The following is a 17,475-nucleotide window of genomic DNA, read 5'->3' as shown; positions in this document are numbered from 1 at the left end:
AAGCACGTAAGGGGCCCGGAAGGGCTCTTGTGCTTCCGGGCCCGTGAAAACACAGAAGCATGCGCCGGACTTAACTGTGACGTCACATGATAATTCTTCATAATATCAAACCTCTATATAATTTAAATGAATGAGTTAGAAAAAAATTCACCCGCCTCAGAGTTGTCATGAAGGAAGAACTTAGTGATTGAGAATAAAACAGTTTTTTGAACCAGGCTGTAAACAGGTTTAATTCTGCTCTAAAGTCGGGCTTTTTAACATGGGAGTCACGTTTCTTATTTTAAAGCTAACCTGACCCAGTTTGTAACAGGCTGTGTGTCGCATACTCACGGCTTCAGTGTGGACAGGGTGCACAGCAAAGAGGAGTGCTGTGATGAAAGCCAAACGCGAGTCTTCAAACACACAGCTTTTACATGTGTGCATGAGCAGGCAGGTTACAGCACAGTGGAAACACACATTGACCATATGGAAATACAGAGGTGTCATTCCGCCCAACAGGATGTTCAACCTGACAGACAAGAGAAAGAAATATTAAGCACTGTGGGTTGAGACAACAGACTTTTTAAAAGTTATTTCGTCATTGTAAAAGAGTACAGTCGGTATCACCCTTTGTTCAATATATCCTTAAACACATATGGAGACAAAAACATATCAAACTTATCTAAACAATCATCCAGCAATCCAGCACCTGTGGCTCAGGAAGTAGAGCGGGTTGTCCACTAATCACTAAGAGATTGATGCATGTTGAAGTGTCCTTGGGCAAGATACTAATCCCCAAATTACCCCTGGCATTTGGCAGTGTATGAATGATGTATGCTAGAGAAAAACAGAGAAAGTGTCGGACATGGGTGCACTTTATGAAAGTGTGTGTGAATGGGTGAACTGGCAAAACTGTACGGATAAGCATTATTAGTGGTTATAAAGACTGGAAAAGCGCTATATAAATACAGACCATATTACCATTTCCTGGAGGAAGTAAGTCTTATTCCTGATTATGACTTTCAAACACTCATCACCTAATCACCTCCTGCAATCCCGGCTTTCCTTCGAGTCTTCGCCAGATTGTATTGCCGCTACAGTGGTAGCTATGTCTGACATTAGTGATGGGGGAAAAAATCAATTCTGTTCAGTATCGCGATATTTTGCGCACGCAATTATATCGATACAGTAGCACAAAGTATTGCAATATTTTTTATTTAAAAAAAAAAAAAATGTTAATACTTAATTTACAATTTTTGCAATATTTAATTATATATTTAAAAGCCCCTTGCTGGCAAAGCATGACAAGGAGAGTTTCAGAGTTTAAAAGATACCTGAGCATTCCAGGCACTAGTGTGCTGACAGGGTGTTCTCCACTGCAGGAGATATACAGTAGTCACGGCCCAGAGGAGCAGCCAACTGCACTGGGGTCTCATTTACAACCGTTGCGTACGCACAAAACGGGGCCTGAAACGTGCGTACGCCACCTCTCACGCCAACTTTGGGATTTATAAAAACAAACTTGACAGGAGAATTTGCGTATTTCGTGGTTAACTTTGGTTCGAACAGATGACTCATAATCAATTTGCAATCTGTGTTGCTGTAAGCCTTAGACTCTCATTCTTTCCAGTAGATTTGGGTCCATTTGGTACGTCAAAGGTCCATTGCCACGACCAGCTGTTGGCCACTAATCGTGCAAGTACATGAACCCTGATCTACATGCCAATGTTTCATAGTGCCACCTAGGGTTGCAAAATTCCGGGAATATTCAAAGTTGGAAACTTTCCATGGGAATTAACGGGAATATACGGGAATTAACGGGAATAAACTAAAAATGTTGTGGGTAATTTATACTAACTGTATTTACCTTGTCATACAGACATAAATATAAACATTTTGTTTTGTCATAGGCTGATTTGAGCCCTGAGGAAACTTTGGGCACTTGACTATACGCTTCTGCATCTTTGTGTCATTCCTAACATAGGTCTTTGCACAGTATTTGCAAATGTACACAGCCTTTCCTTCTATATTGGCTGGGGTGAAATGCCTCCACACATGAGATAGTGCACGTGGCATTGTTCTGTAGAATAAGATGAGAAAAAAGTTTGTAAAAAAACACTAATGCAATCCAGAGATATAAATTCTTAGCCAAACAATTGGAATCGTCTGTAAAAATATTTGACAATTGATGGATAAATGATTGTAAATAGGCTAGATGAACAGATGAACAATCCTCAATCAGCATGCTAATATTTTCCTGAGTAATATCATCGAAACTTACCTGACCAGTCCTGCTCACTACAGCAGGCCTCAATAGCCCTGCTGTAGTGTGAAGGATGCTGGGAATTATCTGTGCATGTGATGGAAGAATGCACAGTGGAGGGTTGAAATTCAACATGCAGTGTGTGCTGCATTCCATACATCTTTAAAATAGAGTTTTGAATGATGTTTTTATTGCTCAGCGTTAAATTTGCGTAGTTTTGTTATTTTCAAAATTCCCAAAATTCCCGAGCTAAACTTCCCATGGAAACTTTCCGCCCCTTTGCAACCCTAGTGCCACCTGATCTACATGCCAATGTGTAATAGTGCATCCTACTGTTAACAGGAAATATGCCTCATGTTACAACATCATCATCATTTAATTTACATAACATGTTCATGGTTGTGTCTACATGTGACACTCAGCTACAAAATGCATGTGAAGTGCATGTTCTCTAGTGCAGTGGTTCTCAAATGGGGGTGTGTGAGATTTTTTTAAATATATTTATATAAATTAGCATCCATACAAAAATCCTGAACTCATGAACTTCATTATAGATAAACACTAAATTCTTTAAGGATCGAAAAGAATACTGATCTTAAATTGACAAACTGTCAACACTAAAGATTACATTGTTGCATTGAACTGAGTGAGTGCTTTTGCATTTCAATTTTAGTGAGAAACTGCTTGTGCTTCACTGAGGATCTTTGTCAGTCTTGGTGGCAGAGAAGACCTCACATACATATGTGGAGGCAAAGGGTAGTAGCTGCTCCAAAGCTTTCTGTCCCAGATGAGGGTGCTCCTGCTTCACACACACCCAAAACTGTGTGAGTGTGGAATAGGCAAACTTCATCTGGAGGCCACGATCAGATGACACTTTCAGGAGTTTTTCCTGATAAGTGACAGGTAGCTTGTTTCTTCAGGGAGGCTTTTCACATCGTGTCTTGAGATGACCTGAATTCAGAAAGTTTCCTCTTAAAAAACTCAGGTGGCTTACCAACATGACTTTCATGTTTTGTCTTGCTATACCCCTGAAGATGTGCTGGCTTCATACCACTGTTGGCTAATCTCTCCCCACAGAAAAAAAACACTCAAAACAGGTCAATCTGAGGAGGGCTGCTTTAGACAGGGTAAAAAGGGTGCTGTTTTAAATGATCCTTGTGGTATTTTGACCAAAATGTGTGTGTATAATAGGCGTGTGCCAGGTTGGGTCAAACCATCGGTATGGGGGAGACTCAGGGCTTTTGGGATAATGAAATTGAATAGCCTACTGAATATAAAATTCAGTTCATGAACTTACACTTATATTTAATTGAATATTTATTAAATACAAATTTCTAAAGGATTTTTGAATGGATGCTAATTTTAAATATATTTAAAAAATATCTCACATACCCCCTGGAGTACCTTCAAGTACCCCTAGGGGTACGCATACCCCCATTTGAGAACCACTGTTGTAGGCAATACCCAGCCCTAAACTGTTATACTGTATATTCTCACCAAAATCATGTCACACGTCCAGCAAGTCCTGCTGACTATAATAAAGTACCAATGTAATATTCTCACCAAAATCATTTGGTCATATTGGTCATAAAAACAAAGGGAGGTGTTGGGATATTAATTTGTCGTTGCTTGTTCGTTTATCCTAAATATGAGAAGAGCCGGTCTCGGTTTCGTTCAATCAAGTATTTATTAAAAAAAAAATTAAAAGGTATGAAAAGTTCAGCAAAACAATTGGCACCCAACACACTGCATGGCACTCTAGCAGCACCGGACAGTCACGAGTCACATCAAACAGTCGGCGTCTGTAATATTTTATAACAGTAGGTACAACCGGATTGGTCAATAACGAGGGGAAGTCTTCCTTGGTTCTTTCTTGATAGTCCGCAGGCGTAGTCCACCCTTTTTTGCATTGGAATACGGAAGTGACCAGGAGCCACTCCCAATCTCAAGCCTCCTCTGATAGTTGCTATGCAAACTGTTCCTACCATGACAGTCCAATGTTGTGTTTCATAAACTAGCCTTGACTCGGCTGACGCATTGTGGGTCAGTGTTGTTGTCCATTGGAGTAAAGAATATTGTGTTCCTGCCCTATAGGCTGTATGTGCTGTTTGTGTAAACATTCAAAACAACTAAACCAAAACAATGTCACTCTGTCTGTCCTCCAGACCTTATCAGCTGCTTGAACTCTGTGTGATGTCGAATGAAGCTAAGGGAGATATTAGGGCTGCTCAATTAATCGAAATATAATCGTGATTACGATTATTGGGTCAAACGATCTCCAAACTACAATAATCGAGTTGAACCGATTATTTGGCATTTTTTTCTAAAGAGACGCGCATTTCGAAATTCAGTCCCTCCCCCAAAGCATTCAACGCGGCCCCGCTGACTCGCACTCGCTCTCAAGCGGCCGTGAAGTGAAGGAGGCGAGTTGTGTGTGTGGTGTCCGCCGATATTTAAAAAACAGCGCGAGTGGAAAATGGCAGAGGCAGGGCAGCCCCGTCTGATCGACAAAAAGTGTAGAAAAAGTTATGTTGTATGGGAACACGTCGGATTTGCAGCACCACACAGTGTAGCGGCCGCGCAGCGTCCATTCTCCAGCGCGCAGCCGCCTGGCTGTTCACACCAGACCCGCGCGGGTCGGCTCGCAATTCTCTGCTTGTTGTTGTATGGAACCCTTTCAATGTCGGGGTTCGGGGGTAAATGATGATGGTCCTCATAGCCCCCCCCCCACCCCTCTCTTTCTCTATCTCTGTGCTTGTAGTGGGGGGGGCAGATGGGGACATTTAATATTGAGAGGAAATTTCAAAGTTCTCAGTTACAAAGTGTTTTTATGGAGAGTGTTAATTTGCCATCATTAAGGGTTTGAATAACCAGGCACCGATATCCTGCATGGCTTCAGGGAGGAATAAGACACGCAGCCGTAATCGGTGTTTACCGAACCCGTTTGAATAATCGTGATTTCGTTTTTGTCCAAAATAATCGTGATTATGATTTTTTCCATAATCGAGCAGCCCTAGGAGATATGCTTTAATATAAAAATTCGGAAATGAGAACAAGTAAAAGATTCATGATTAACACAAAGCAGCAACGGATATTAAAAGTAAATTGTGTGAAGGCCTTATATCTGGCCCAAACTGCTCCTGCCCCCACCCTCCTTTCTTTTATTGTTTAAGAGTGCAGATCATAAACATCTTCTGAGACTCAGGCTACAGACAAGCTAAAATTTAATATCCCAACAGAGGTTCCCAAATAATTTTTTCGATAAAATGTTTTTATTGTGGGACAGTAACGAAACAATAAACTGTTCAGCGTGAAACCCACTTTTCAACTACTGACCCCTGGCAAGGGCTCCTACACCAAACGTTCAGCATTCTCAGAAGAAGTCATTTAGATGGATAAAATGGAAAATAAGAAATCAAATTAGGTTCTGGTTTGTCGAAAGCAAATATGGCACCTTCTTACATGGTTTCAATGTTAAAGAGATTCTGATTAAAATTCAACAAAATTGGGAAATACATTTTCTGTTGGTTCACATAACCATCAAGGGTCTTGTTTGACATGTAGTTGGGGCCAATACACTTTCTTAAACAACTTTAAGACCATTAAAACTAAATAAAGTACTGCAGCATAGCCAGCAGGACTTCCTGGACCTGTATCATGATTTTGGTGAGAATATACAGTATTAGCCTGAAGTTATTGAAAATGTTTAATAGAAAATATTTCCCAAAATTATACAAAACCATATTTTTCCAAGCAAAGTACTGAGGCATAGCTTGCAGGAGATCCTAGACCTGTGTCATGATTTTGGTGAGAATATACAGTAACAGAGTGAAGTTATTGAATATTTTTGTAATATCTTTTTTCATTGTTGCACTTTGTAGACGGTCCCTGCGCACTCGTTTCACAGCAGGCTGTACATAGACACCAATGTTCTGTGTCCATCACGGAGGACGACTCATATTGACGATAACTGGCCTGTAGCCCTTTGTCCACATTACTACGGTGGGAATTATGCAGCTTTTGTGCTTTAACAACGTTTCACTTATGACTTATTGATCCGGTAAGTCAGAATCTGTGAATATCTTTCCAGCTTTACTGAACTCGTGCGGGCTTCGCGTCAGCATCACTACTTTCGGTCGCGGACCTCTCGACTAAAAACATAGTGTAAATCACACCGTTTCGAGTCAAATTTAAATGGTTTAGAGCAGGGGTACAGCAGGGGTAGCCAACTGCTGTACCCCTGCCGGGGTTCCTGGGCGCCCGCAGGGACCCCGCGATTCGCCCGCAAGGCATGCTCTTAATAAAAAAAGAACGTTTTTTTTTAATTAAAAAAAAAAGAAATTTGAAATAAATAAAAAAAAGTTCAAACCACCATCTCACACTATGCCAGTGATTCTAAAACTGTGTGGCGTGCCTCACGTTCAAGTTTATTTGTTAAATCATCATAGTATCAGGCCAGCATGATACCAGGAGCGGGAAATGTGTGTGTGTGTGTGCGTCCAGACAGCACACACACACAGGCCCCGGGGCACTGCCCCCACTCATTCGCTCAAAGAGACACAGTGAGATCAGAGCTTGTTCCCGTGAAGTTGCCAGTCAGTGACAAACAAGACACAGTTTTCAAAAACCAAGTTGAAAAGAAAGTACGATGAAGCCTGTCTTGCTCTTGGGTTCACAGTGAATGAAGGAGGACATGAGGAGAGACCAGTGTGGATTTTAGGTCTTGAAACCTCTGGCAGCTGACAGTATGAGAGCCAACGATTTAAAAAGACACTTAAGTCTCCAGTATGCTACTCCGACCCTGTGGCACGCGGAGGGACGGACGGATATCCCACGGACACTTATTTATGCTTCTCCGACGACTGTTACTCCTGAGAACAATTCACCGCCAAACAGTAGGTAGCGCAACGGAAGACGAGCTTAGAGAAGCCTACCTCTAAGTGCAAAGAAGAAGTCTGCGTTTGTTTGTTTACCTCCTCCCGGCTTTCCTCATATACAGTGAACGATGACAACTAACAGAACTAAATAAAGTGACACCCAGCGGTTCAAAATGCTTATCAGGGTTTCCCCCAGTGCTGTATAGGCCTGGCGGGCCGCCAGGCCTTACTCCCCCTAGGCTAAGCGTCGCATGTTTTTTTTATTTAAAAAAAAAATAAAAATCCGTCACTCGCGCACATCAACAACACTTCACTTCCTCATTGAGCCCCGATCACAGACATGGCCCCAATCCCCAAGCAACCATCCTATTGGTCCAAACAGTCACATGTCCCACCCAGACGCCTTCACTGACCCTCGGACAACAGAATGCTCCTTTAACACAGTGTTTTACTGAACATAAGTCAAAACCGAACATAAACATAAACCTAGTCCGTTACACGATTAGGCTGCAGCTATTTGGAAAAATAGGGTACTTCTTATTTCATACATTTTCCACAAATATGAGGAGGACTCAAATAGCCCTACAAAGTTCTGTGTTTAATTTATTTCAAATTAGGCCGACACTTGCCTGTGTATTTTGTTTGTTTGTTATTTTGTTGCTTGTCTGTTTGAGTAGCTGGCTGAAAGCAAAGAAGTAGTACGCTTATCTTTTATTGGTAACCAAACTGTTACGGTTCATTGTTTTTGAAATAAGAGGCCTGACTGCTATGTTCACAGCAAACTTGAATTTTTTTTAATATTAAGTAGGGCTGCCACTAACGACTATTTTTCTATCGATTAATCTGACGACTATTTTATCGATTAGTCGATTAATCTAAACGATTAATTTTCCTCCCAAAAAATCAAATTGACCATTTCAATTCAGTTAATTTTATTTTGATAACAACAAACTGTATGTCACCATATAATGCAGCACAAAACAAAATGTAAACAAAGGCTCAAATATTAAAGTGCAAAACTGTAGGTTTAAACTAGCAACTCCAACGTGATAAAAATAAATAAAAAAGAGGGCTTATAAGTTAAGTCAGCAGTGCAACTCAAAAAGATATCAAAGTATCTATTTAACCCCTTATCAAAATAAAAAAGTTAGGTGTGCATATTAAACAAAGTGCAACATGTTTATAGAGTATAAGAAACAATGGTGTCCAGCTCAAAATCCGACTCAACACCCCCCCCCCACCCCCACCCCCCCACCCCCCCCCCGCGGGTGCCTTCTAGCAGCCCTACCACCAGGCTTAGCAAGTTTTCTGGGGGAAACCCTGCTTATGTTATCATTTCTTAGCGCAGCGGTTCCCCGGTCTTGTTTCCGAACTGCGTTGGTAATTCCACGGCTTGAAGCTACACAGAGGCAGCTAGCTTCCCCCCCAGCTTCCACACAGTCAGCAGGGACTCCCCATACTAACTACTACCCAGTGTTTGCTTCTTACCTGACGGTATTTGAGAAACAGTGTCATGATAGACGTGGAATTAAAGTCGTGACAGCGGGTTTTAGCGCTGTTACCACCGCAGTTAGCATGGTGACTAGCACGCTAGCGCCGTTATGACAGGGCGTTATAACCATATGTGACCGTACACACATACCGTTAGTGCTCTAACCAGCCACCGTCAGCCGGACAACTCCGCTGGCTTAACACACTTGTCACATTAATCGTAGCTGTGTTTGGGAATTGAGATATAGGTAATGAAACAGGAAGTTTGAGGTCCGGAAATGATGTAGTTCCGAAATTCTGTCGTTAGCGGACCAATCACAGCCAAGGGCTGTCCCTAGGCTCTCCATCATGCCGACGTGTAGTTAGAAAAATCAGAGGTGCAAGAAAAGATCTCCGAGGGCGTTTCTCTGTCCGTTTCAGTCCATGTCAGTCAAAACGGAGAAGCATATATCGGCCTTTAGAAACATTACACCCCAGTCGCATGCATGTGTTATTTTTGGTTGAGCTTTATCATCGTTGTATCAAAGTGATTATAATTTAATTAATTTCTTCTCTATTTTTGAAAAAATACAGACTGATGGAGGAATGTAGTGATAAATGTCACCAAAAGTACTTCAATTAAGTTGAATTTAAGCAAAATTTAAACAGATTAACAGAAATGAATATTGCATGTTTTAATATATCTGTTTCCTACCATCATTGTTGTGGAAATCATTGTTAATTATTATTGTGAGGAATAATTAACATTGACGTGATCAGACAGTCTCTTCCCATATATTATTATTAATATTAAAAGGTGTCAAACAAGTAACCCTTCGTACTACTCAGTACCTTCGAAGTAGCTCTCAGTCTCGAAAAGGTTGTTGCACCCTGGTTTACAGACACTTGGATGACACATCAGGAGTAGTATGGGGGCATTTTCTGTTTTTTTTCTGTTGTTTTTTACATTTGAATAATTGGTCAAAATGTACTTCTATTGTTTTGCAACACTGTTTATCCATGAAACTGTGAAAGTGTGTCGTGGACTCAAACACTTCACCCACCCCTCGATCAGCGTAGTGGTTAGTAGAAAATGAGTGACTTTTCATTTTTGGGTGAACTATCCCATTAACACGTGAAATTGCTAGTTTTGAGTAAAGAAATGCTTCGTCGGCTGTTTGGCCTTAAATTAGACTGGGCATTTATGTCTAATGTGGTGGCACTGTATTAATCCAAGCAGGTGTGATGTCAAGGAATGTTTAGCTTGAATAAGTTTTAAATTGGGTGTGGGGCTGCAAAAGCTGTATGACGTCAGCGTCAACTGCATGTTAACATAGCAATCATACCGTGGTTAGTAAGGGTTCTACTCACCTCAGTTAAATATAATTAACAGTACGGTAACACTACCATTTTTGGAGGTTCAAGGTAAGATGAAAAGAGCGTCCACTTACTTGAAGGAGAGGATGCAGAGCGGTCTGTAGGACTTGTGGCTCGTATTGTCCGCCATCATTTTGCCCCAGAAGTCGTTGCTGAATATGTTAATTAGGCTTGAGCCCGGTCTGACGTCCGGGTTGTTGATGATAGCCCAAACATCGTCGTGCACTAACTCCCCGCGGAGAGAGTTGCAGTAGCACAGGACACACAGGGCTGTCAACACAACATAGCGAACTGCAGCACTCATAGCCTCTGGCTGCACGGTCACCCGCGGTTGACGGCGGCCTCTCTTCTGCGGTTCCGGTGCTGTCAAGTCGTGCATGGCCTCTCCTGCAGCTGGGCTGGACTGAGGGTGAAGCATGTAGCACCAGTGTTTACGTCAACTCCGCCAAGCAGGTAGCAACTGTATGTGGTGTGGACCGAGGCGACTGCGTGGATCATCGACTGTTGTGTTGATGCATTGTGCTGCCTTCATGTATATGGTGGAACGTCGGACTATCTCATGTCTAGTCTAACGTTATACTTGTAATGTTTTCCTTTCAATGCAAAATCATAATTTCTGTATTTTATTTCATATTATAATTATATAATGTGAATTTACTTCAATTTAAATATAATTTGGTATATATGGACGATTGGTTTAATTGCTTATAACATAGCAATTTTCTTGGTCTCAAAATAAAAAACTATTGTGCGTGAAAGTTAATTCATTGCCTTGAAATGTCATTACACAAAACAAATCTTAAATCAATGTTCTTAGTTGTCAGCTTTCAAATGTTCTTCCTTCGCACAGATTTGCGTAGGAAGTTGTACTAAGTGTTTATTATTGTTCATTATAGCAAAAAGATTCTGACGTAAAATAATATATTTTATTACACGATAGCATCAAAATTACTTTTCAGTTAAAAGAACAGCCACAAGAGGTTCTCCAAAATGAGGAAAATACTGGGATTGAAAAAATCTAATTCAATTTTCATTTCATAGAAATCCCCATGTATTTTAGGTGGGAAGGGTGGATGGAAGAGGATCTTAAAAATTTGGATTTCCAATTATGAATGCTGGACAAATAGAATTGTTGAGTTATGAGATTTGGATTTACGAGTTTATGTAGGCACCTGAATACGGCAAAGTGAACTCGCAGTCGGAGCATGCGCAGCAGGACGCTGCCTCTTCATGTGGACCAAAAACATCAGCAGCAGATATTTAATGCACCCTGGCACATAGTAGAATGACCAAAACTGGTAAAATAAATAATAAAAACTAAAATAAATATATTACTGAGTAAAATAAAAATAAGTTTTCACCTCCAAGTTTGGGTCATCTGCCATATGGGCCTGGGAGGATCTCGGCAGTATCTTACCTGTTCCTAGGACTGTTCTCTTGTAGACAGAGACCTCGGATGTATGTCCTGGAATCCACTCGAGCCACTCACCACGTTTGGAGGCTACAGTTTTGCAATTACCACTGGCACCACTGTTGCTTTCACATTCCAAATCTTCTCCAGCCTCTCTCTTATCCTTGTTATTTTTTTAGAGTCATGTTCGTTCTGCTTGATGTTGCTGTTGCTTGGGATCGCTACATCTGTTACATATGCTGTTTGTTGACCACCATGTTGTCCAGTGAGATAGCCATCACCATTTTATCCATCTGAATCTATACATATATGCTGAAATACATAAGTAAATGCATTAATAAATTAAAAAAACATACATGTATACATACTGTACATGTATTTAATTTGTGGAATGTATTTATTTAGTTTTAACAGATAAAATATTAACGTGGTCCATAATACCAACAATAAGTGACTGTACACTACATCTACATGCCGGACTGCAACACCTGTAACAAATTACAGTTTCTCCTGTATGTCACAACCCACATCCTAAAAACTCCCTGTCTCACTGGCTCCCCTGTGCAGACTGGCTTTAACAGATAGGAACTGGCTTCTGACACGGGACTGCATTCAAACCCAACTACTCAACCTCTAAATTACATTCCTATTTGCCCCAAAGCAGACAGCAAAATGTCATCCCTAAACCATCCGGTTAAGTACACTATGGCATGCTTAAATGCACAACACAATTAGTTGCACTGTAATTAATTAGTTGAAACCTTTGATCTCAAACAATATGTGAAAGTCCCTACCCTCAGGTCTCTTAATCTCCAACCCAGTAGAAAAGGTTTTTCACCTGTCTGATCACTGAGTAATCATTTTCAAGCTGAGCTCAATCTGAATGCTCTACTGCATTTCAGCATGTTGAATTCCTCCAGTGCATTTAGGCTTCCAGAAGCCTATAGTGAGTTCCCCATTGTTGTCAGCATTGAGGCTGCAGCTTTTTCTGCAAACACAGTAGAACATTTCTTCATTTAACAGTACAGTTTTAGCCACCACCTTGACTCTGTTGCTCTAGTGACAGTTAAAAAGCGTATTATTTCAGTTGTCTTGACATTATAAATACTTCAAAACTTTTCAAAGAAGTTCTTAGTGTAATAGGTTGAAAGGCTATATGATACGTTTTTATTTAAACAGACACCCCCCCCCCTATTTTTGTTAATAATTGAATTAATCTAGTATTCTTTAAATATACTTCACACTTAGGTAATTCAGTTCTACCTCAGTAGATGTCACTCTAGTGCTTCCGTGGAGCCACCAGGGAGACAAGCGACAACATTTGGAACTGTCTTCTAAATGTGAGTGTCAACTGAATTGTGACTGAAAAGTTAGTATATCCAAGCTAGTTCACATATCCGGTCACTCGCCAACTGAGCCATCTTGTTGTAAGCCGACAATTTGGGGTTCAACATCTTGCCTAAGGACACTTCGGCATGCAAAGGTTGAATGACCATTAGCTGATATGTATGTGTTATGAGTTTCTGTAGGAGGGGAAGGAAAAGTAAATGTGTGTTTCGAGTTGTATACTTTTTGTATATGTATTTTGAGTTAACCCAATGACCCTGACGACTATACCGGCGGGGGTAATACCCCTGGCAGGTACTACCAAGCCAGGCAGTTTTCAGGTTAGAGGCCAGTCTAAAAGCAGCTTTGCCATCACCCATTGGCAGTGGGATGATTGGATGAAGATTGGGCCGATGTATTTATCATACATATGAATGGTGTTTCTGCCTAAGAAAATTAGGACATATTCGATAAGTGTGGAGCAAATTCTTTTCGAAAGAAACTTGTAATACAAAAAAAGTTAATTTTCATGTATACTTTTCCTATGTAAAGTTTTATTGTGGTAGGAGTAAAGGAAATAATTAATTATTATAGTAGTATAGTATTTTGGGCATATTCGATTAGTGTATAGCTCATTTGCATATTAAAATTCATTTTCAAAGAAACTTGTATCACAAACATTTTTACTTTTCATGGGTACTTTCATTGTGTAAAGTTTCATCTTGATAGGAGTAAAGGAAAAAAAATAGCCCCATTGGGGTGTATTGTTGCCTATAGCCTTATTGGCACACATTGATGAGAATTAAGAATATTTCCTCAACTAGGATTTCTTAGGACTTTAAGTATGTTGTTCTGGACACCTCATAGAAATGATCTATGCTGAAAAAAGTTATTTTACAATTAGTCGGTCGGTGACTGCACGTGTTTCCTTGCAGGTAACCATGGTTAACAGAGGAAGAACCATGATTTCAAGCACCACCCTCCTTTTAAAGCGTCCAGTCTGCTATTCTGTCTCAAGTGAGTGAGTGATCTCCAGCCTTGTCCTTGTCGACCCTCTCCCCTGTGTTAACAAGAGAATCACTGACATGATGTCAGTTGGTCATTTAGTGGCAGGGCTGAAATGCAGTGGAAATGTTTTTTGGGGTATTAAGTTCATTTCCGTGGCAAAGAGGGACATTGCAATTAATTGTAATTCATCTTATCACTCTTCATAACATTCTGGAGTATATGCAATTTGCCATAATAAAAACTGAGGCAGCAGACTTTGTGAAAATGTATATTTGATCTCAAAACCTTTGGCCACGGCTGTATACTGGGGAGATGCTGGAGCATTGCAGTGGGTTGAAGGGGTGAGACCTATGAGGGCAGTAATATGTTCTCATTCCAGTTCATCGTTAACCAGATTGAAGCACAGCCATTCAGACAGCACACCAGGGGTCTCATTTATAAAAGAGTGCGTAGGATTCACACTAAAAGTGTACGTACGTACAAAAGACGGTAATGGCGTACGCAAAAGATAATTCCGATTAATAAAACCGTGTGCACGTACACCTGAACGCAATGTTCGCTTTATAAATCAAAGTCCACCTAGAAAAGTTCGTTCCTGGATCTGCCTCCAAATCCGCCCTCCACACGCCCACTTTCCACCACAAATGGTCAATGCAAAGCACGGCGTGAATATTAAATGATGCTTTTGACCAATGGGTTTCCACCGTGAGTCCTGAAGCGATGTGAAGAGGAAGTGAAACTTTCTGACACTGACATTGAGGTGTTTGTTAGTGAGGTGGAGGTGAAGAGCGACTTTATGGGACAGCAGTGATGTCACTAATAAAGAAAATACACTGAAACTCCACTGCTTTGGATAACACACTATGTGAGATCAGAAATCGCTGATCCCTCGCTTCCTCCTCATCCTTCTATTCGCATGCACACATCGAGCAGAACCCCGCACCGGTGTCACGGCAGTATTTATTTATTTAGAGCATCGGACCGATTCCCTCACATCAGTGCATCCTTCCCTCCTCTGGGATATTATTTGGAAAGTTTCTTAATTTCTTATAAGTAATCTCCAGTGCGCTATGTGCGCTCTGTGCTCGCAAATTCTCCCGTCAAGTTTGTTTTTATAAATCCCAACGTTGGCGTGAGAGGTGGTGTACGCACGTTTCAGGCCCCATTTTGTGCGTACGCAACGGTTATAAATGAGGTGATTTAATTTAAATGAGGGGACAACAGTACAACACTTGGATGGATACCAGCACAAATAGAAATCAAAAGAAAACTAAATAGCTGAAAAATGTGCAAAGGAAGCCACAAAAATAATCATGTTGACGTCACACTATCCTTTAGTAAAATTGAAATGAAGACCACAATTATGCATAGGTTCAAATCAAGTCAAATATACTTTATTATCCCATGGGGAATATTGTCATGGGCAGAGAGGAAAGGTGGCAATAGCAATGGGAGAGAAAAAAGAAAGGTGGTTTTACAGAATTCAAAGAAAAGTAGGTATGATAAGAAACACGAGTAGAACCCATAGAGATTAAATAAAAAATGAAAATAAAGTTGAACTTTATTTGATTTATTTATCCATTATGGAAAATAAATGGGAATAGAAATTAAAAGTTTCAATCTCTATCAAGTTTGTTCAGCTGAGATACTGAAACAAAAATACTGCCATATAAATATATTTAAGTTTTTTAGAACAAGTTTATTTATTTAGGGTCCCTATCCACACTCCATACCAGTTGATGGCGGTAATGCAGCATAGCTTTGTTTGCCAACCGCCATAAAACATGAAAGAAGAAGAGGAAAGGATTTTATTTTGAATGCAGTAGCCGGAAATCGTATTTGCAATTGTGGCAGTTTTATCGTTCGAGCCACATTAGGTGCAGACTCTCACGCTTGGCTAAATTGAGGACGCAAACGCGAGCTCACGGGACATAAATGAGATAGCAAAACACTAAGGACAACGTAGGATGGATCCTAACCGGATAATGCAGGCTCTCAAAGGGACTATCGACCCTAATCTGAGAATAGCAGCGGAAAATGAACTCAATCAGGTGGGTTAGCTGAAATAGTTTTTTTGTTTGTTGTTTTCAGAGGGTGCACCGCGGACCAGTTGTGCTCAGAAATGATGTCGGTGTTATCGGAGGAGCTTAGGCCGTGTTTTGGTGAATCCAGCTATATTACGGCCTGGTGAATCTGCATGACTTCTCAGCAGTTTTCGCTAGGCCTGGGATCACCAGTTCCACACTCTGACTCATCTGCCTTGCAATCTAATACGAGTCAGTTCTGACAGCAATCGTGATCCATCAGTGACATCTAGTCTTGATCCTGTCAACACACACGCACACACGCTTCTGCTGGAGTTTCACACGGTACTAATGTCGCAGTGATAACTGATATAACTTAATATAACAGTATAACAAGTAAGAAATATAGCCTAAAAAGAAAACCCTAGATAGCCTAAATAATAACAATGACCCCTGAATAATTGATCAGTAAAGGGTGAGTAAAATAGTATTCCATATTTCAACTCGGGCATAATTCCCAAATCCCGAGGTCTCTGCTGAAAATGTGTTCATCTTTTCATTCCATCGGAAAGCTAATCAGGTTTTGTTTACATTAGTTTGGATAATTTTACCCCTTTTTTCTTCATCCTATTGCTCAGTACCCCAGTTTTATGTTCAACCTTTTCCCCTTTAAATCAGATTGAATGTTGAATAGCACAAAGTTCACTACATAAATTGGCATCTCCTCTTGAGGCATTAGAATTGTCATACCCTACTTCAAGGTCCATACTACTGTTTATCATTAACACATATCTCACCAGGCCTCCAGACTAACGAACCAGCACATAATTTAGGTGCACCCAAAAGTCGTCACTGTGCAATTTTGGAATGCAATAATACAGCTATTAAACATTTTCTCGACTGTTCCCATATACATTGGTAATTTCTTAATTTGGGCTGGGTATTATCACTGATTACCCACATCGACAAATTTGTAATTCACAAAGTTGGTGGTCAATTGGTGCATTATTTCTGTAATGATAACAAATTTTCTTGGACATTATAATGTCCCAGAAAATATAAGAATGAATTATATTATTGTCATAATTTTTTAACCATTTTATACCACTGATAATGAAATAGAATGATCATGCAAGCAGTCTACAACCTTTTCAAAGATAAATTTACATAATTCTTAAGAATATTCATTCTGAGCTTCAATTAGAATCAAAAATATTAAAATGTCAAATTTACATAAAACATTAATAAAGTAAACCACAAACAACCAAAATAATAACTAAAATTTACTCTCTGGCTCTGTTATCAAAAGTGCGTATGTGCTTGCACGCTTGCGTATGTGTTTACGTGTCTCATGAAGTCTGGAGCATATCAAACAAACACAAAGTAAACTTCAGTACTGCTCAGGTCCTAATAACATGATAAAACTAGGGTAAAAAGGGTGCTGTTTTAAATGATCCTTGTGGTATTTTGACCAAAAAATGTTACAGACATTTCATTAAAACCCCAAGGAACCATATCAACTTGTGGTAAAATGGGCATACGATGGGTCCTTCAAAACACATTCGGTAAAAGCATAAAGGGAGACTAGAGTTGGATAACATATAAAATATTATGCGTGCGTGCGTGATTGCGTGTCAGTGCAAGAGAGGGAGAGAAGCAGAGCAAGTGGTCAGAATGAGCTGAGTTAATAAATGAATGCGCGCAGCTATGAAGAAATATTTTACTCGTTTAACAAAAGGA

General features: G+C 40.2%; 2 protein-coding genes across 4 annotated transcripts in view; one reads left to right on the top strand and one right to left on the bottom strand.

Annotated features, from left to right (window-relative positions):
• The window catches only part of tmtc1 (transmembrane O-mannosyltransferase targeting cadherins 1), a 70,587-nt gene extending 70,086 nt beyond the window's left edge, over positions 1-501 (bottom strand). The window contains exon 1 of the mRNA XM_061075801.1: positions 331-501. Within this exon, the coding sequence (XP_060931784.1) occupies positions 331-486 (156 nt within the window). The 5' untranslated portion in view covers positions 487-501. The remainder of the gene's footprint in view (positions 1-330) is intronic.
• A 15,077-nt stretch (positions 502-15,578) lies between these two features.
• Positions 15,579-17,475, top strand: part of ipo8 (importin 8) — a 78,334-nt gene continuing 76,437 nt past the window's right edge. For all 3 annotated transcript variants that reach the window (XM_061078273.1, XM_061078264.1, XM_061078256.1), the window contains exon 1: positions 15,579-15,762. In XM_061078273.1, the coding sequence (XP_060934256.1) occupies positions 15,679-15,762 (84 nt within the window). In that variant the 5' untranslated portion in view covers positions 15,579-15,678. The remainder of the gene's footprint in view (positions 15,763-17,475) is intronic.

Source organism: Limanda limanda, chromosome 1 (assembly GCF_963576545.1).
Source record: "Limanda limanda chromosome 1, fLimLim1.1, whole genome shotgun sequence".
NCBI classification, from domain to species: domain Eukaryota; kingdom Metazoa; phylum Chordata; class Actinopteri; order Pleuronectiformes; family Pleuronectidae; genus Limanda; species Limanda limanda.
Note: the sequence above shows the minus strand (reverse complement) of the source record. Positions and strands in the feature narration are given on the sequence as shown.